The sequence below is a fragment of the Leptonychotes weddellii genome, chromosome 5 (assembly GCF_054177405.1).
Source record: "Leptonychotes weddellii isolate Sample4059 chromosome 5, ASM5417740v2, whole genome shotgun sequence".
Lineage (NCBI taxonomy): Eukaryota > Metazoa > Chordata > Mammalia > Carnivora > Phocidae > Leptonychotes > Leptonychotes weddellii.
In genome coordinates, this window is record NC_138373.1 from 24,504,781 (window position 1) to 24,524,490 (window position 19,710).

General features: G+C 43.0%; 1 protein-coding gene across 13 annotated transcripts in view; it reads left to right on the forward strand.

Moving 5' to 3' along the window:
• Window positions 1-19,710, forward strand: part of MARF1 (meiosis regulator and mRNA stability factor 1) — a 43,890-nt gene that overhangs the window by 7,413 nt on the left and 16,767 nt on the right. For 8 of the 13 annotated variants that reach the window (XM_031018986.2, XM_031018971.2, XM_081819966.1 and 5 more), the window contains 18 exons: window positions 53-227; window positions 1,162-1,388; window positions 2,472-2,589; window positions 3,173-3,345; window positions 4,571-4,999; window positions 5,201-5,358; window positions 5,446-5,604; window positions 6,636-6,828; window positions 7,549-7,727; window positions 9,301-9,381; window positions 11,702-11,938; window positions 12,068-12,187; window positions 12,878-13,053; window positions 14,361-14,581; window positions 15,307-15,449; window positions 15,627-15,760; window positions 17,059-17,261; window positions 17,922-18,149. In XM_031018986.2, the coding sequence (XP_030874846.1) occupies window positions 53-227; window positions 1,162-1,388; window positions 2,472-2,589; window positions 3,173-3,345; window positions 4,571-4,999; window positions 5,201-5,358; window positions 5,446-5,604; window positions 6,636-6,828; window positions 7,549-7,727; window positions 9,301-9,381; window positions 11,702-11,938; window positions 12,068-12,187; window positions 12,878-13,053; window positions 14,361-14,581; window positions 15,307-15,449; window positions 15,627-15,760; window positions 17,059-17,261; window positions 17,922-18,149 (3,354 nt within the window). The remainder of the gene's footprint in view (window positions 1-52; window positions 228-1,161; window positions 1,389-2,471; window positions 2,590-3,172; window positions 3,346-4,570; window positions 5,000-5,200; window positions 5,359-5,445; window positions 5,605-6,635; window positions 6,829-7,548; window positions 7,728-9,300; window positions 9,382-11,701; window positions 11,939-12,067; window positions 12,188-12,877; window positions 13,054-14,360; window positions 14,582-15,306; window positions 15,450-15,626; window positions 15,761-17,058; window positions 17,262-17,921; window positions 18,150-19,710) is intronic. The other 5 variants (XM_006728643.3, XM_031018983.2, XM_031018980.2 and 2 more) reach the window with 5 other exon arrangements.

A 19,710-nucleotide genomic window follows, 5' to 3' on the forward strand; every position in this document is an offset into this window, starting at 1 on the left:
GAAATGATGTATCTGAAACCTCCTCCTTTTCTTAAAAAAATTTTTAAAACAGCCGGCAAGAAATAGTATAATTGATGCTGCTAAAGTCTGGCCAAATATACCACCTCCAAATACTCAAACTGCACCTGTTACTATTCCTCTGTGTAATGGCTGTGGAACCAAAGGAACAGGGAAGGAGACCACGTTGTTATTGGCGACCAGTCTAGGCAAAGCTTCTTCGAAATTTGGTAAATGACAGTATGGTATAAAATGTGCATATTTAAGTAGTTTTCAGTATCTGATACTAACACTGCATTTAATCACCTCGAAAAGAAAAGATTCCTTGTGGTTCTGAAGCTACTGGGTAAATGAGTCTCCATTTCTACCTCTTGGTAAAAATCTTTTTATTCTTAGAGACCAACAAGCCATTTGCCTTTTATGTTGAGCTGCTGCTGTTTGAGACCAGAAGCTGTGTATAGAAAAACAGGGAGTATATTAGGAGAAATCAGTGCTAGAGGGGACTCCTTGTCAACTTAGGTTCAAAATCACACTGTTAGTTGTGCACTCCATGGAAGTACTTAATATTTAGAAAGATTTTGTAATGGTTGATGAAAAACTAATTGAAAAAACCTAATGTCATTTCCCCCCAAAAGTAGTTAATGTGATGTTATCTTTTGAAAGCATTTTTTTTAAATATTAGATCAGATGTTAATGCAGTGTTAAATTTTTTTTTTTTTTTTAATCAAGAACAGTAACAAGTTCACCCTTTGTCACCTCTTCATTGGTCTTCCATACGAGCAGGTAGACAAGCGTGGGCAGAGCATGACAATCAGGTCCCAGAGCTGCAGTGTCTGTTTACCTCCGCGTTAGTGTTCAGAGAAGCATAATGATCAGCATGAGAATGGCTCATGCATTGCAGTGGATTTATTGTGGGCTTGAAGTAACTTGACCTTTAGAATTGTTCTCTCCTGAAAAAGAGGAATAATCGCTTAGAAATACTATTGGAACTTGCAGTTGTGCTCTTAGGTCAGCCGGTGAGGTTGGTATCCTTAAGCTTAACATCAATCAGTAATTTCGTTTTTCTGCCACTAAGAATTATAGCTAGCTACCTATTATTTTATTTTTAGTTTGCAATATTTTTTTTTCCACTATGTGTGATTGAAAGTGTTAACATTTCCTAAGGGTCACCAGAAGTTGCGCTAGCCGGACAGGTGCTGGAAAACTTACCCCCCATTGGAGTTTTTTGGGATATTGAAAACTGTTCAGTTCCCTCTGGCCGTTCAGCTACTGCTGTTGTACAGAGAATCCGTGAGAAGTTTTTTAAAGGCCACAGAGAAGCAGAATTCATCTGTGTGTGCGACATTAGTAAAGAAAACAAAGAAGTTATTCAAGAGCTGAATAACTGCCAGGTAAAAAAAAAAAAAAAAAGAATTTTAATCTATTATGGTAGGAGAATAGCACATGTGGGTTTGTTTTTTTTAAAGAATTTTAATTCAAAGTTTAATACACATTTGTCCTGAGTTTGCAAATAAAGGAAATTAGCAAAAGATTATTTCTAAAGTACTAGAAATCATTTAATCATAACTGATCTTCCAATAATCTGCTTGTATGTAACTAGTGCTCTGCTAGTATGATGGTTACATTTATATCCTTTGTTTTGACTTCCATGACTGCTCTGTGCAAAGGGCTCATAGGATTTATTATTTGAAATATACAAATTTAACTGAAGCACCAAGATGTTAAGCAACTTTTTAAAGATCACGTGGCCAATAAATGGATGAGCTAGGATTTAAATCCAGATTGCCTGCAAAGTCTATTAAGCTGGAACTAGAATCCGGTTCTTTTGACTTGTAGACAAGTAATTCTATTGATACACCATATTGTTGCCTAAAATTCTATATTTGTGCTTCTTAAAAAATGAATAAATCTTATTGTGTATTGCACGTAGTTGAAGCACCTCTCAAAACCTTTCCTTGCTCTGGAGACTTCTGTGTAAGCCTGAGGGCTTTAACAGAAATAAACACATTTTAACTCTGTTGGGGACAGATGCCTCTCCTCTCCCACCACCTGATCCCAGATCCTGGAAGCCACAGACAATGTATAGTGGAGACAAATGACATCAAATACAGCGCTGAATCTTACCTTCATCATATACCAGTCTCTGCTACTTCCCCAGCTGTTGGCAAAGCTATTAGAGCTAATTTACCTACTTCAAATTTCACTTCCTTTTCTGCCTGTTTTCTCAAAGGCAGATGGACGAAGTACAAAAGCAGAAGATTAGAGAGGCGAGAAGGGATAATAATGGGTCTAGCTCATTTGTACGGAGAGACAAATTTGAAATTATTGAGATCCACTTATAATTTTTTTCCATTCCTAAGTGGCAGTAATAACAAGAGTGTCTTTCCTCAGGGACCATCTGTTAAGATGCAGGCAGAATGCGTAGTGGTTTTTCTGACCTCAGCTCTTGCTCATTTGTCCTTACTTTAACGCAGGTAACCGTTGCCCACATCAATGCTACAGCAAAGAACGCGGCTGACGATAAGCTCCGCCAGAGTCTCCGAAGGTTCGCGAACACGCACACTGCTCCGGCCACTGTGGTTCTTGTGTCAAGTAAGTGCAGAAGCGTCTGCTAATTTCCACTAAACTCACTGTATGGGAATTGTTACAGAAGCCAGAACATGTTTAAATAAAATATGCCTCCAGAGAGGCTGAAATACACAGGACATATTTATGCTTATGTCTGAGAGCTGTTTAGAGAAGAAATGGAGTCTGTGTGGGTTTTGTGTATTTTCTCCTTAGAATGTGAGTACAGATTCTTGTGGGGCCAGTTAAAGAAAAATGTGACTTTTTTTTTTTTAACCCTGGGCCCAGTATTGCAAATTTTAATAATCTAAGAAGAATCATTTCCAAAGTTGATGCTCCCCAAAATGTTAATATTTCTTCTCTTCTACGAGAAGTAACATGTGTCTTGGAATTCAGTATAAGTATGTGGTAAAATTGTCTTGTGGTGTTAATTCTTCTGATATGGAATGTGTTCCTGTTCTAAGAAGAAGGGGGTAGGAGGTGGGGAGCAACTCTGAATACTATAGTCCAGCCATTTCTTTTTTTCTCAGTGGGTGTCAGTGGAGTTGTGTGTCTCTGTCCAGTCCATCTAATGTTTGGGGACGGGGGTGGGCTGTACCTTTTCTTTCAGCTGATGTCAATTTTGCATTGGAACTCAGTGACCTGAGACACAGGCATGGTTTCCACATAATTTTGGTCCATAAAAACCAGGCCTCAGAAGCACTGCTGCATCATGCCAATGAGCTGATCAGATTCGAAGAGTTCATTTCTGACCTGCCTCCCAGGTTACCACTAAAAATGCCAGTAAGTGGGTTTGTGTTCTTTTTTGCTGTATTCTGATGTTACATTATGGAGGCTTAAGACCACCCATAACAGGGGCCACCAAGTGAGGCTGCTCTTTGTAGGAGGCTGGCCAGAGTTTTGAAATAAGGCTTAGAAATAGTTCTTCTCTTACAAATACACAGAGAATTGATATGTATGGATTTTGCTTTTATTTTGTTGCACAGTATCATAGGGAATTGATGTGTAGGTTAACCTTACCAATAGCCACTTGTCAGTGTCTCCAAAGCTAGCAGTGTTCTGTGTCCAGTGGATGGAAGTAATGGAAACATTTATACTCCTTTTGCTTCCAGGCATGGGTAAAGAATATAAGGATGGTTTGCACACACTCGTGGTTGCAGTCAAATAAACAGAGAAATTATACACTTTTTTTTTTTAAGATTTATTTATTTAAGAGAGCACACATGCGAGCGAGCAGGGGGAAGGACAGAGGGAGAGAGAGAATCTCAAGCAGATGCCGTGCTCAATGTGGAGCCCGACATGGGGCTCGATTCCATGACCCCAAGATTGTGACCTGAGCTGAAACCTAAGAATTGGAGGCTTAATCAACTGAGCCACCCAGGTGCCTCTAATTGTACACTTTTTAGGCATTTAATCCTTAAGCCCCAGAAACCCCTGGGCCTGTTTACTACAGTTTCATTTCCCACCATGCACGTGCACTTGCACATTTTGTAGTGATTATTGCTTCAGCTGTAGCTCGTTGAGCCACATGCTAGGAGAACGTGAGCATATTTCCAGCAGGGTGAGCATTTCTTAAGGTCTTGATTTGGGACAAGCATGTTTACGACAGTGTTGAGCTGTTTTTAAGCTATTTGGAGAATATATATGTGACTCCTGAAGAAATTGGCATTTCCTTTTCTAACGTTAAAGGACTTTAAGTCAGTTGTAGTATTTCAGGTAACATTGTCCACTTTTGAGATCCTTATTCTTTATGGTAAAAAAAAAAAAAGATTATTCAGAACTTTAAATCTTGCCATTCTCATTCACTAGAATGATCATTTAAGGTATATTTCTCTCTTTCTGTGTTTTTCAGTCTAAGTAAGTTTACCTTCTCCCCTCTACATCATTGTTACCTCCCCTCCAAGGCTAAGGCTGTTAGCTTCAGTCTGGAGATCACTCCTTGTTCTAATTGTGTAATTGAACGTGTGCCCCTGAGTTAACCTGTTGTAACACTTCTCCTCTGTATCAGCAGTGCCACACTCTGCTCTATGTTTATAACCTACCAGCAAATAAAGATGGCAAGAGCATCAGCAACAGGCTCAGGCGCCTGTCTGATAATTGTGGTGGGAAAGTGCTGAGTATCACAGGCTGCAGTGCGATTCTCCGCTTCATAAACCAAGATAGTGCGGAACGGGCTCAGAAGCGAATGGAAAATGAAGATGTCTTTGGTAATAGGATCATTGTGTCATTTACTCCAAAAACTAGAGAACTCTGTGAGACAAAGAGTTCCAGTGCAATTGCCGATAAAGCGAAGTCTCCCAAAAAACTTAAGAATCCAAAATTGTGCCTCATCAAAGATACAAGTGAACAATCTTCCAGTGCCAAAGCCACGCCTGGAAAAGGGTCGCAGGCAAATTCTGGATCTACTACAAAAAACACAAATGTTAAAAGTTTACAGGTAACTTTGATACCTCTTGCTTTCTGAAGTTTATGGTAGGTTTGGTTTCTTTGTGTCTGTGTTTGATATGCCTGCTTGCTTTTGGCATGTCCTTTTTTATTTCCATTTTTGACCATACTCAGAGTTCCATGTTTCCTGGACAGGGTTTAAGACACGTTGGGTACTTACGTTTTCACCTCCGCCGCGCTTGTCTCTTTTAAGGAGCTGTGCCGCATGGAGTCGAAGACTGGGCCTAGAAACAGTGACTCCCAGCAAGGTAACCCGAGGCTGGCGGCACCTCTTCATAGAAGCTTGAGTGCTGCGGCGCCTGCACCTAAAAACTCGGGGACAGCAGAGTCTGCTTACAAAACCAATCCGAAGTAGGTTCGATTACTCTTTCTCACAGATGATTGTCTAATGTGAAGGAAATCCAGTGACCCTTCCCCGTCACTTTTTCTCTCCATTAGAAAAGAGAACCTCTGTGCCCGAAGTGTCACCAGTTCTCCCATAGAGAAAAAAGATAAAGAGGAGACCCCGTTCCAAGTGAGTTACCCATCGGCTTTTAGCAAGTTGATCGCATCAAGGCAAGTCAGTCCTCTGCTCACTGCACAGTCATGGTCTTCTCGGTGAGTCTAGCTTTTTGGTCATGGGGGTAGTTACCTGCAATAGGAGGGATTACGAAATAGCATCTGTTTAAAAGAATGCAAGCAATACAGGGGTACATAAAGTAAACGATGAGTCTTCCACCCCTCCTCCTCCAGCCTCCCTTTTCCTCGGTTAATCTTAGCTAGCGTTTGGGGGCAGTGCTTCTCACCATTGCTCCCTCCTGCATGTGGGAATCTGGGTAGGCAGAGGTCAGAGAAACTTGTCTAGGAGTCCCTGGCCTGGATGGGAGGCACGTTAACATGTCCTTACTTGAGTCCTCCTCACTTCGTCATGTTGTGGAAACAGCCCACACTGGACACGCATTGGTTATTCTTATTCCTAGGGTAATTACCAGGAGCTGTTTGAAAAGCAAGGGTCTCTGTAAACCACTGTAATTACCTAAGTAACACTTACCTAAGTTCTCCAAATTCATACTGAGTACTTCTGGGGGCCTGGAGGACAGGAGGCATAAGGCCACGTTGCATCGCGTGAACTCTTTCAAGCATTGTATTTTTTTGCTGAGTTGGTGAAGACTAGCTCCAGAAAGTGACTTTAGATCTATAAAGTTACATTTTAAAATTCACGTGAAAGTTTTCCTGATCTGGAGAAAGACTATAACACATGAGCAAGAATATCTAGCATTTTCAGAGCCAGGGAGAGGTTAAATGACTTACATGAATATCACAGGCTAATTAACCAAGAATAAATACCCAAAGTGGAAAATTAATTCATTAGGCCCACCTATAATTTTTGTCTTTAGTTTTAAATAATCCAGTGAAAGAATATTTGATATTAAATCATGTACTGGTTGTTAATAGGGATCAACAGGTAGTACTTTGACAATAAATCTAAATCCGTGTATATTTAAAATAAATATACATTTGAAAACCAAATATTTTGGTTGTATTGTGGAAAGTTGTTTCTATATATAGCTTTGAGCAAAGCCTAAATGATACAAACTAAATAAATAGAATCACAGTTTTTAAAAATAATTTAACATGTATGTCTTAAGCAGGAGTATGTCTCCAAACCTTTTAAACAGAGCGTCCCCGCTTGCTTTCAACATTGCAAATCCAAGCATTGGTGCCGACAGCCCAGACCCATTTGCAAATGGTGCTGACATCCAGATCAGCAACATCGACTACAGATTATCCCGGAAGGAGCTGCAGCAGCTCATGCAGGAAGCGTTTTCTAGGCACGGCAAGGTAACCTTTTCTCTCTTGTTCCTGCCTTTCTTTTACCCTTTGCTAGCACTCCAACTCAAGAGAATGTCATTCAACACACATAACCACAGCCAGGATATAAGGATTACTGAATGAGTTTGAACTCCATCCTTTTTCCTTTGGTCTGCTCATGGTGATACTGTACATCCAGTTTTTAGGACAAAGCCCCAGAGAGCAAGAGACCTAGTGGAGAAGCACTTATGGTCATGGGCAGGGAAATAAGTGGCACTTTGGGAAATAAAACGCAGATGGATTTTATTTAGCTCTGGCTGCTAAAATACAGAAATAGGATTCTAAAGTAATGTTGGCTGTTTTTGTTAACATCTTACTGTATTGATGCAGTTTTTAGGTGCTGTTTGCTAGAAGTGCACCTTTTCCAGATTATTAAAATGGCTATGCCCCCAGGTGTTTGCAGGGTCCAGAGAAGACCCCAAAGACTCCTCACATGTATTGGCTCCTGAGCCTACATGGGAGTGCTGTGTGTGCCAGAGCATGCAGGCAGGCCGGGCCAGTTTCATATTCCTGAAGGTCACCCAGTTCTAGTTCACTTAGGTTTTGCTTGGCAGAAGTGTAGAGTTCGGACAAGTTCCCTCACAGAAGCACGGAAGTCTGCAAACGTGTTCCCTAATGATTCACCTTCAGTTTTAAGATGACAGGGTTCTGGGTAGACATAGCATTCCATTTTCCTTTTTACTGCTGTAGGTGAAGAGTGTTGAGCTCAGCCCCCATACAGATTATCAGCTCAAGGCTGTTGTTCAGATGGAGAACTTACAAGAAGCAATCAGTGCGGTGAATAGCCTCCACAGATACAAAATTGGCAGCAAGAAGATCCTGGTCTCACTTGCCACAGGAGCTGCTAATAAATCACTCTCTTTACTGAGGTAAAAACAAACCATTTATTTCAGGAAATAACATTTTGGCCCAGAAATAACTTTGGAAATAAGAAAATAGATTTGATCACTCTCCCAACCCTCTTAGATGATTACATATGCAATAGTGCTTACTCTTAATTGGTAGAGCTTACAAATAAGTTAGAAGTTAGCAATAAGCTAGTTAGAATAATTCGACTCTTGTTCAAGTCATTCCTCAAAGGGGAGGTACAGCTTAAACTTGGCAGGCAGTTAGGAGTAAAATAATACACCACATATCCAGAACAGGTTCTAAAAATAGCCCTCTATGGTAAAAGTTTATAAGCCTGGAAAGTCTGAAATACTACCTCCAAATCTTAGGAGAAGGTAGGTTTGTCTGTAAAGGGTAGATCTACAAAGCTCCAAGCTCTCAACGTGCAGATAGATCCTTAACATCAAATAGACACTCCGTAAGTCTGCATTATGATTATGTCAATTGTAGGAATCTGGTGATGATTTTATTCTTAATGCGCTTTGGTGATTCTTCGGCTCTCCCTGTTTTGGGGGAAACTAGTAAAACAGAACTCACTCCTAAAAATCTGTTTGAATTCTCAGAGGTCTTTTTCTGTGACATGTACTTCACCATTATTTTAAATTATGGTTTTTATCCCCTAGGATAAAAGTAATACTCACTGAAGAAACTTCAGAAAGGTCAGAAACATGAAAGAAGAGGGGGAGAAATCCATAATCCTGTGGCTCAAAGCCAGTCACTCAACAGTTTGCCTTTTGTTTTCCCTCTGAGTGTTTTTGGCTGCCTTTTTGTTTTTTTAAAACCATAGTTGGAATGATATATTGTATTCAGTTTCGTATCCTCAACTATGGGAACTCCACACCCATGTGGAATTCATGAACCACATGAACCACAACGTGGCAGGAGACATTCAAGCTGTTCTGCTTTTTGCTCTGAGTTAACAAGGTGTTTGTCTCATAGAGTAGTCAGTGTTCTTCTGAGACACAGGTGTGAGAAGCCCTATGCTTGAGTTTGGTAAAAATCCCAGGGTGTCTTGACTTTATATTCTTTAATCACCTTGTCCCTAAAGTAATTTCTTTAAGTTTTTCCAGAAAATTAATTTTGACATATCAGAAACTGGTAAATTTATGTTGCACGGACCATTGAATAACAGGGGTTAGAGGTGTCGACCCCCTCCCCATGCAGTCAGCAATCTGCACATAACTTTTGGCTCCCAAAATCTTAACTATTAATTGAATTACTGTTCACCAGAAGCCTTACTACTCATATAAACAATGGATTAATCCCTGTTTTGTATGTTATATGTGTTATATACTGTATTTTTACAAAAAAATAAGAAGGAAGAAAATGTTACTAAAATCATAAGGAAGAGAACATACATTTACGGAACTATACTGCTTCAATCAAAAGAAATCCACATGTACGCAGATTCGTGAAGTTCAAACACATGTTGTTCAAGAGTCAGCTGTACTTTGTGTTAATTTTATGAGCTCAGTTTTTTAAATACAACTTGGAAATCATCTGTTGATGTCCAACGACATCTGTTCTCTGATTGAGTGCCATTTTGTTTTACAGTTCAGAAACAATGTCTATTCTTCAGGATGCTCCTGCCTGCTGTCTGCCTCTTTTTAAATTTACAGATCTCTATGAAAAAAAGTAAGTTAGATTTATTTTTTTTCCTCATTGATCCAGTCAATACTGATCGGCAGCTTCCACAATTCCTGTATTGATTAGTGACTGGCATAAAGCTGTCGTAGCTAGTCTTAAGGAATTTACAGCCTTGTGGAGGAAAAGACATAAAAGCAATGGTATGCAGATTCAGAACCAGATTTCGATTTTAACATAACAACTTCCATTTTTACTAAATTTAGACCTCAGTCCCTAAAGCTGTACTTTCATTTTTTTTCCAATTGATCGATGAGTTTTGTTCTTCATTGAGTGAACATTTTTGAGCACCTTCTAGACTGTAAGCCCCAGGACAACAAGGACTTAGGACAGTCTCTTCAGTGCCCAGGGCTTAGTAGGTGCTCAGCAAGTATCAGTGGAATGAAAGTGTCAGGCTCTGTGTGGAACACAGAGCTGAGAGGACACAACCCTTGTCCCTGAGGAGCTTATGTCTAGAAGGGAAGAGAAGACACTCACAGATCATTATAGAACCAAGAAAACTGTCCTAAAGGAGGAGCAGGGAGGAGAAACTGCTATGAGGATAGAAGGAACAAGGATTGGGACTATTACTCTGTGAACCGTGGGAGCCCTGAGTCGAGGAGGGAGAGGGGAGGTGTGGTGGCGGGAACCACGCTTCAGGAAGATTTTTCTGGTGATGGTTCCATCTGCGATGGGATGGACAGGGCAGGGAGGGAGATGAGGGACAGTGCCACACCAGTCCCCAGGCCTGGGCAGATGCTGTTGGAACACCCAAGTTTGAGTCGTCAGTGAGACAGGACTTGGTGACTAGTTTTATGCAGCCGGCAAGGTAAACAGTAGAGGTCATTTTGATTCTGAGTTTTTTTGCCCCAGATGACTGGGAGGATGGTTGTATGGTTAAACCAGAAATGGAGAAATAAAGCATGTTTGGGAGGTACAGTGAATTTTTGACCTTGGTTTTGGACACTTGAGATACAGAGTTGTGGCAGTTATTTTCCTAAAGGGGATCATGAAAGACAGGGGAGCAGATAGGGAGGGAGAGGGAACCCAGAGAAAGGCAGAACTGGATGAAATGCCACCAGGGACGGGAAGTGGGAGAGAACCCAGAGGTGAGGGTGACATCAGGACATGTGGGGATGGTGCGAGATATTTGGCAGGGAGGAGGAGGCTGCTGGTGACTTGAGAGCCATCCCTACAGAGTCCTGTGGATAAAATCCTGGGGGGAACAGGCTGACAGACTGGATGGTGAAATGGCAGAGCAGCTCCCGAGAGAGCAGCGTTTCCATTAGAGGCACGACGAGGTTACAGGACTGAGTGAGAGCACCAGGGGTGTATGTGTGCAGGGGCAGACAGCATGAGTGAGGGCGAGGGCGTGAGACTGCGTTTGGTCAGGGGGACGTGTGAGTATCAGTGTGGGGCCCTGGGAAGAAACCACTGGAACGGCTAATGTTGAATGTGCGCTTAATGTGTGCCAAGCTTTTTCCAGACATAACATTTAATCCTCGTATCAACCCTGTGAGGTAGGTATTATATTCTCATTTTGTATTTGGGAAAGCTGAGGCCTGGATTGGTTCTAGAAGGTGACTAAAGCCACACAGGTTGAGTTAGGATGTGAACTCAAACATGTCTGCCTTCTGACCCTGTGCCTTTTTTTTTCTTTTCTTTTCTTTTCTTTTTTGAGAGAGCACGAGCAGGGGGAGCGGCAGGCAGAGGGAGAGGGAGAAGCAGGCTCCCCACTAAGCAGGGAGCCCAGGATCACGACCTGAGCTAAAGGCAGACACTCAACCTACTGAGCCACCCAGGCACCCCTTGTGGCTTTAAGCTCCAAGTGTGAAAGACCTGCGTCGGGGGGATGATTGAGGAGTTGAGCCTCGGGGAGTGTGGGTCATGAGGTTGAGGCATAGATGAGGTGAGGGAGTAGCTGGAAAGAACTACACCTCTTCTGAGGGAGGAGAGCAGACATGGTGAGGGGTAGGTAATACAGAGGGATTTCCAGCTTGGGGGAGCCAGGTTGAAAGAGGTCATTATCAGATAGCTTTCCATCTCAGAAAATTAGGTGAGATCATTTACAGAAACTGCAGGGTTCGAGGAATAAGTACCAAATGACATAGTGACTAATGGGCAGTGAGCCAGAGGTGACTCGAAGAAGTGCCAAGCATTACTGGGTTGGTAGTGAATGAATTTATAGTAGAATTATTCCAGTTTTACTTTTGAAGAGACAGAGGAACCATTCTTGGCAATAGCCCTTTATTTCATCAGATACATAGGCATTGCTGTATAATCAAAGAAAAACATTCTAAATCAGCCTGTCTCTCCTTTTCCTCGCTTTTAGGTTTGGACACAAGTTGAATGTGTCGGATTTATATAAATTAACAGACACGGTCGCAATCCGTGAACAAGGGAATGGCAGACTGGTGTGTCTCCTACCGAGCAGTCAGGCCCGGCAGAGCCCCTTGGGGTCTTCCCAGTCACATGATGGCTCCTCGACGAATTGCAGCCCAATTATATTTGAAGAGTTAGAATATCATGAGCCTGTCTGCAGACAGCATTGTTCCAATAAGGACTTCAGGTATAACACTCATTTCCCTTTAGAAATCATCCTTTTGTATAAGGTGATGGAATATCTGTTACAGTTACCTTGCAAATGTCTTAGACCACGGAGAAAAGTCAGCTAACTGTTGTGTTCTCTTTTCTGTAGTGAGCATGAATTTGATCCAGACTCCTATAAGATTCCTTTTGTGATTCTCTCGTTGAAGACATTTGCGCCCCAGGTTCATAGTCTTCTGCAGACTCACGAGGGCACTGTGCCTTTATTAAGGTGAACATGTCAAAGCCATTGAGATATGATGCCTTGGTTCTCCTCTTTCTAGAAAGTCTGCCCTCTGCCCACACCTCTTCCCAAGCGAGTATTATAGAATGCTTCATCCTAACATTTTTAGCACCGTGCAGTCAAAGTATATCCGAAATGGGAAAAAAATTTGTGTGTGTGCTGATTTTTAGAAATGTAAGCAACGAATAGGAACGTTTCTTCCCCACAGAGATGAGATTAGTGTAAACGCTGTGCTAGACGTATGCATGCATGCTGCAAGGGTGTACAGAACCTCAAGCAGTAGATTATAAAGCTTGAGAGAGAGGTGGTCTTCAGAAGGCCATGTAATCATCCCGTGGGCCACGCGGTACACTTAATATAGGGGCCGGCACGGGACAAAGTTTGCCCTAAAGCCATTGATACCTTAAGCAGGTAAATAACTGGCTTGGAACCCAGTTGCCTTGTTTCTCACACCCTCTGCTGGAACATTGTCCAGGTATTTCTGGTATCCTCAGAATGCATCAAAGAGGTCAATGCCACAGTGATGGCCTCCCCCCTCCCTGGGACCTGAATTTTCACGTTCAAACCCAGATCCTGAGGATTTAAGGAGAAATGGTTTATGAATTTATTAAAGATTTCTGTTTAGCAGGTGCTTTGCTTTTCCATTATTTTGATTAGCCTTCTTTTCCCCCACTTCAGCTTTCCAGATTGTTACGCTGCTGAGTTTGGTGAACTGGAAGTAGTGCAGGAGACTCAAGGGGGTGTTCCCTTGGAACACCTCATCACCTGTGTTCCAGGTGTCAACATTGCCACTGCACAGAATGGCGTCAAAGTGGTCAAATGGATTCACAACAAGCCCCCGCCTCCCAACACGGGTAGGAGTCAGGCTTTCGGTTTTTCTGAGCCACTGGCTACCGTGAGAGGAGCCTGCTGGCTTTTATGTTGTACGGCAGCACTGTTTGCCAAGCGCAAAGCACCGTGAATGTCTCCTTTGACCTTTTAAAAACTGCAACTACTCTCTGAAGTGCTGAAGATCTGTCAGAACCAGACTTTTTGCAAGGACCAGCATAAATTCTGTAAAGAAATTTAAAACCCACATTTCACAGTTACAATATCTTTAGCCCTGCCTAATTTCGTGAAGCTTTTTGGCTTGTCAGTTGACTGGCCTTTTAAAAATCGTTTCACATATTTGAAAGAAATACCTCTAAATGGCAGTTTTACCTTTGAAATTCATTTTGGTCAACGTTTCTGACTTTGATAAATATGAAAACAGATTTAGCTCCCAGTGTAAAGGACCAGGCAATGTAAACCTAGCTTTGGGTGAGTTTCTGAGTTCTGGGCCTCCCCTGGGCTGCAGGTGTCTAACCCCGCCACCTGTGAACAGCACTGAAAATTGTTGCCTTCCTATGGGTATGTCCTTCTCTTTGACCCCAAACACTTCCTCCTTTGCTCCTCCCCCTATGGGAAGAAAGGTAAGGATTACCAGGGAAGGAAAAATGTTTGTATCAGAGCTGCGTACCACTTTCTCCTGCCTTTCCCCTCAGTCCTAGGCCACACAGGCTCCTATATACTTGTGCTCTTTTTCCTTTCTCGTTAGCCTGCCAGTCTTGTAGAAAGGTTTCCATCCGATTATACTTTCATAATTAAAACTTTTTCTTGATTACATGGACATTCAAGATAAATGCAAGAACCTCTTTCTTAGTTTTATATCAGCTAGTTTTATGTTACCGCTTTCCATGGTTCCCTGAGCAATGTTTTCAGCTTCCCTATGGGTTTGTTAGGCTTTTTTGGGCTACCTGCTTGCTGCCCATCTATAACTTTGTTTCTGTGGGAAAGTATGTTCCATGGGACCAAGTTACAAATGAATCTTTGAAATACAACCAGTTTATAAGCTGCAAACGTCCTGTGTAATATCACTTCTGCTTTAACACTGCTGAAGTATGCTTTACTTTGACTACAGGACTTTGAGAAGTAGTAGTAAAGCATCTGCCAGCCCATAAAGAAGTTGGGCTAGCCTGTAGATTATATGGGACCTGAGTATAGACACTGAGAAGTAAAGCAGCCCTTTGGTCTCATCTCCTTGGTCATGGTTGAGCTCAGGTGAGGGAGGGTGACGTTAGTTAACTTTCTTTTAGGGGTGAAATCCTATCTTAGGCATGTTCCGTTTTTCTCCCCCGTCTAGACCCTTGGCTTCTGCGTTCTAAAAGTCCTGTGGGCAACCCCCAGCTGATCCAGTTCAGCAGGGAAGTGATTGACCTGCTGAGGAGCCAACCGTCCTGTGTCATCCCCATTAGTAACTTCATCCCGTCCTACCACCACCACTTTGCAAAGCAGTGTCGGGTATCAGACTATGGATATTCCAAGCTGATAGAATTATTGGAAGCCGTGCCTCATGTATTGCAGGTAAGGAAAGCTTAAGGATTACTTGTTTAAGGACGGGAATGTTCCTCCGTGGCTTTGGCTCCTTCCAGGAAACAGGATAGCTGGTAACCTCATTCAAGGTGGCGTCTCAGTTTTTCTAGAAAACTGTGAGTTTAGACATAAAGAAGGAACCCCTTAGAGCACTGAGGAGTATTTTCCTTCTAATCTCTGTAGACTCACCTTCCTCTTCCTAGCCCAGGCCTCTCCAGGATTGTTCACTCTTACAGAGGAGCTGCCATGAACACAGGCTTAGCTCTCATCAATGAGTTAAAGACCAGCTCCTGGACTGGGGCCTAGCATTGGTTCCTAAGGAGTCTTTGCCCTATTAATTTAGAGTGTTCTATAGCTTCTTACCTATAAAACAGCTTCCCACTTACAAAATGGCCTGGAACACCTTAGCTGTCCTTTGTAGACAAAATTAGTTGCCCAGATTAATAATATGCTTTTTATTTCTATACTCAGGACTATTTGAGAAGGGATATAAAGGGCAAACAAAAAGGGGGTGGGGGTCCCAGGCACTTGAGCAGTTGTTCATTTTGACCATCTACGTTCCGTTGATCTTCATGCGTTTGAAAATGCAGATACCATGTATAAAAGGACTTGTTCTCTGAGAGCAGTAACAGGAGAGAGAGAGAATGCCATCAGCCAGAGAGTCAGTACGTGCCAAGGTCTGACAAGTATAAATAATCGAAGTGTTTGATTTGCAGATTCTCGGAATGGGCTCCAAACGTTTGTTGACCCTTACCCACAGGGCCCAGGTGAAGCGCTTTACTCAGGATTTACTAAAACTTCTCAAATCCCAAGCCAGCAAACAGGTCATTGTAAGGGAGTTCTCACAGGCTTATCATTGGTGAGTTGATGAGAAGGGGGAAAAAAAGGAAAGCAAATATTTCGAAACACTTTTTTTCCCCACAAATTTAAAATCATTATCTGATGTTTTCTACTTAGCATTTTTAAGGAAGACTTAAAAGTTAATTTAGCAAGGGACATTTCTCATTCTTCACCCATTTTCCTGGTTAAATTCTAGGTGTTTCTCAAAAGACTGGGATGTCACCGAATACGGTGTTTGTGAGTTGATCGATATCGTGTCAGAGATACCAGACACAACCATCTGCTTGTCCCAACAAGATAATGAAATGGTGATTTGTATCCCCAAGAGAGGTATGTTGACTTAAATATGCTGGAAGACAGTTGCGTATCTCAGTGTTTACCTTATTAACATGGACTCCTGTGTCCTTTCCGCCACCTCCATGGTTCCTGAAGATGCCATGGAAAGTGCATTGTGAGAACTATCGCTGTGCAGTGGATCTGAGGTTCTTCAGAGCAGCTGCAGCGACTTGCCAACAAGAAAAGCAAACTGGTTTTTTAGGATTCACTGTAGGGAGAAGAAGGGCATAAGCAGCACTTTCTTGAAATGCCTTCTTCAGCCTGTCTGTGGCTGTTGTCACCATAATTATCCAGCTGAGAGTCAGTTACCATGGCTGTTGCTTGTCTCTTCTCTTTAACTGAGCTACTTGACTGTGCATTCTTGAGAAGGAAGAAGATCCAAGCAAATGTTTTTTTTTTTTAAAGATTTTATTTATTTGAGAGAGAGCATGAGAGGGGGGAGGGTCAGAGGGACAAGCAGCCTCCCTGCCGAGCAGGGAGCCCGATGTGGGACTCGATCCTGGGACTCCAGGATCATGGCCTGAGCCGAAGGCAGTCGCTTAACCAACTGAGCCACCCAGGCGCCCGCAAATGTTTTGTTTTATCTTTCACATTTCGGTCATTCCGGTTGAGGTCTGGGAGCTGAGATGGGTAAAATTACATCTACCTACTGTCCTGTTCTCCCAGTATCATTAATCAGTGCTTCTTAACTTGTGTTCCTGCAGAATGCTGACGTTCATGAAATCATAATACTCCAAAGCTTTTGGAGTAATGTGTTTTCCGATTTTCATTTAAAAATTAATAGAAACAAAAATTAAAGTTGAAGCTTTTTCTCCCCTGTATTTTTGTTAAACTTTTGTTGCCTGTACTCTCTTCTGCTAGCAATTTTAACTGAAGATCAGAAGAAGACACAAAAAGCATGTGGCTATTCAGAAATGCAGTTTTATAGAAATAATGTCTAGGTTACTTTTTCAAGTACAGAGAGCTGGATATGTGTCATGCTCATATATACGGGATAGGGGTGGGGGACGGGGAGCTAGAGAAAATACGTCCAGCTTGCAGGGCCAAATGACATGGGTGTGTATGTGTCTTTCACAGTATACCATAATAGTCTCCTAGCTTCCTGGTGGTGTGCCCTCAAGAGAGTTTGAAAACCATTCTGCACAGAGAGAACACGAACCTGTTTGTTTTAGGTTGTGGGTGTTTGGAAGGCAAAGATGGTTATTTCTTGTCATCTGTGCATAGGACTAATCCAGCAATCCAAATGAAGGGAAGAAGACTGTGATTTATTTTTTTATTTTTTCTTTTGTAAGAGCGTACCCAGGATGAAATAGAAAGGACAAAGCAGTTCTCCAAGGATGTTGTTGATTTGCTACGGCACCAGCCGCACTTCCGGATGCCCTTTAACAAATTTATCCCTTCCTACCACCACCACTTTGGCCGGCAGTGCAAACTCGCATACTACGGGTTCACCAAACTACTTGAACTTTTTGAAGCCATACCTGATATTTTACAAGTGAGTGAAGAGATTCCAGTTATATTTTTCTGAACAATGTGGGGGGGGGGGTACTTTTTCTTTTCCAGGCCTATTTTTCCTGGGAAGTAGTGAGTTAGGAAATAGGAGGAAAACCTTAAACATTTTGATCAGAGAAGCTAGGTTGTTGGCTCATTAGTATTTTTAGGTAAGTGTGGGGTTTTTTTTCCTTCAGTAAAGAAAGAAATCGTCCTTCAAATTTGTTTCAGGGTAATTATTGAAAAAAAAGATTAAATAGTTCGATTTCTTAAATGGAATATTCTTCCATTAGCGCCATACTTTTCAAATCTCTTAGGTTGGCAGTGGGGATGAGTATATGAGGTGATTCGAATGCTTAGCTGTTAAGCCACTGTGAAGTTGAACCAGATTTCTGTTGTTAATTTTATTAGCATTACTATTTTTGATCCTTAAAGTGCTTTTAAAATTTTTCTCATGTGTGATAAAATACACATTACCTGGTTAACCCTTTTTTAAGTGTGCATTTCAGTAGTATTAAAATCTTGCGAAACTGAAGCTTTATATCCATGAAAGAACACCAGAGTGCTTCCTAGTTACTAAGTGTATATGTTTATATGCTGTTGAATTCCATGAATAATCCCAACTTGTTCACTCTCGCCTTCCTCCTCCTGTGTGTTTTCCAAGGTATTGGAATGTGGAGAAGAAAAGATCCTCACTTTGACAGAGGTGGAACGATTCAAAGCTTTGGCTGCCCAGTTTGTCAAACTCCTTCGGTCCCAAAAAGATAACTGCCTTATGATGACAGATCTGCTTACGGAATATGCTAAAACTTTTGGTTACACATTTCGTCTCCAAGACTACGATGTCAGTTCAATTTCGGCTTTAACACAGAAACTCTGCCATGTGGTAAAGGTGAGCAGATTTTTACTTTCATGGATGAAAACATGGCGGCAGCATCTTCCCCGGGGTGTTTACCTGTGCTTAGCATTTCCTCGTTCACCCCTGGCACTAGTCACCGCTTCACTGCACGTGCTTCATATGCCATTAATACGTTACTAGGTAGCAGGAGCTGACTCTGGTTTGGCAGGTAAGAGTTCTGCACTTGCCCTTGTGTGTTTCTTAGAGGCCTTGCCAAAGTAATGTCCCTTTGAGCCGATGAGGTCTCTGTTTTATCCGAGGGTGTTTCTTCTCAGGAGTAGCCATCTAAGCGGACTGTGGTCTCTGAAGTTGTGGGGAGACTATAATCACAGATCTCTTGCCCCTCCCAGATTCTGACAGACTTGAGTAGATTCAGGAGCAGGCTAGGCTCACAGCTGTCTTTGTTGCTGTTAACAGGAGGTCGGGGAGGCTAACTTCCTCATCCTGCCCTGGGCTGAGCTGACCCTCCCCGTCCCAGGTAGAGCAGCTGGACCGTTTCAAGCTGCCTCCTGCACGGGACCAAGAAAACTCACTATAAGGAGGGAGAAGTGAAAGGGAAAATGTACCTAGTGGGGGCAGCCCCAGGTACAGATCTGGAAGGAATCCAGTTATGTACTGTCTGGTTAAAGGGAGAAGAACCTCCACAGGAGACCGAGAAGGAGCTGCCGGAGAGCAGGAAGGACACTAGGAGTGTGGCGCAGTCCCGGTGCCGCCTGCTGGGAGGACGGGTGAGGCAGGGACTAGCGTGACCTGCAGGCCTAGCTAAGGTGGGGGGGAGCTTAGGGTTGCTGGCCAAGACGGCGTCAGCATCAGTGTGTGGGGACCAAAGAAAGGCACACGGAGTGGGTTGAGGCAGGAGGAGTGGGACATGACAATGGTGACCAGTCCTGCAGACAGCTTTTCGGCTTGTGTGCTTGTGAGGGAGGAGAGAGCATGGTGAGAGGAGACCGCGGGACGGAGTGGACCAGTGCGCTTTCTGGTGGCTGCTTTGCTCCCAGTGGAGAGACTTGAGCATGTGTGAGAGCCACAGGGGAAGAGAAGATAAATACCCAAAGGCGAGACGGGGTGGCGGGGTGGGGGTCCTGAGGAGGCAGGCCTGGGAATCGGCGTTCAGCGGAAGGAGGCACAGCCCTGATATTCGTTCTGTGACCAAAGGGAGGGAGTGGAGGGTGGAGGCAGTAAGTTTGATGTTCCTCCCTGGGAAGAGGAGGGAGGTACCTGAAGGAGACAGGATTCACAATTGAAGTGGCCACCGTGGTGCGTGGGACCCGCTGGGACCTCAGGCAGGGTGCTAGGAGTAGGGGGAGCTCCGCAGGGGGATGGCAGGGCCCGTGGCGCTACCGTGGGGACGCTCAGTGGTGCAGGGCTGCTTTGGTGCAGGTGCAGGGGAAGCAGACAGTTGGGCTGAAGGTGGGAGTTTGCCAGATAGTGCAAAGAAAAGACACAGGGACAAGGGAGCTTCCAGAATATGACCAGAAAGGCAATGAATTAATGGCCCATCAGCGCCAAGGTGGATGAAGGAGGAACGTGTGAAGAAGGGAGAGGACTTGAATTG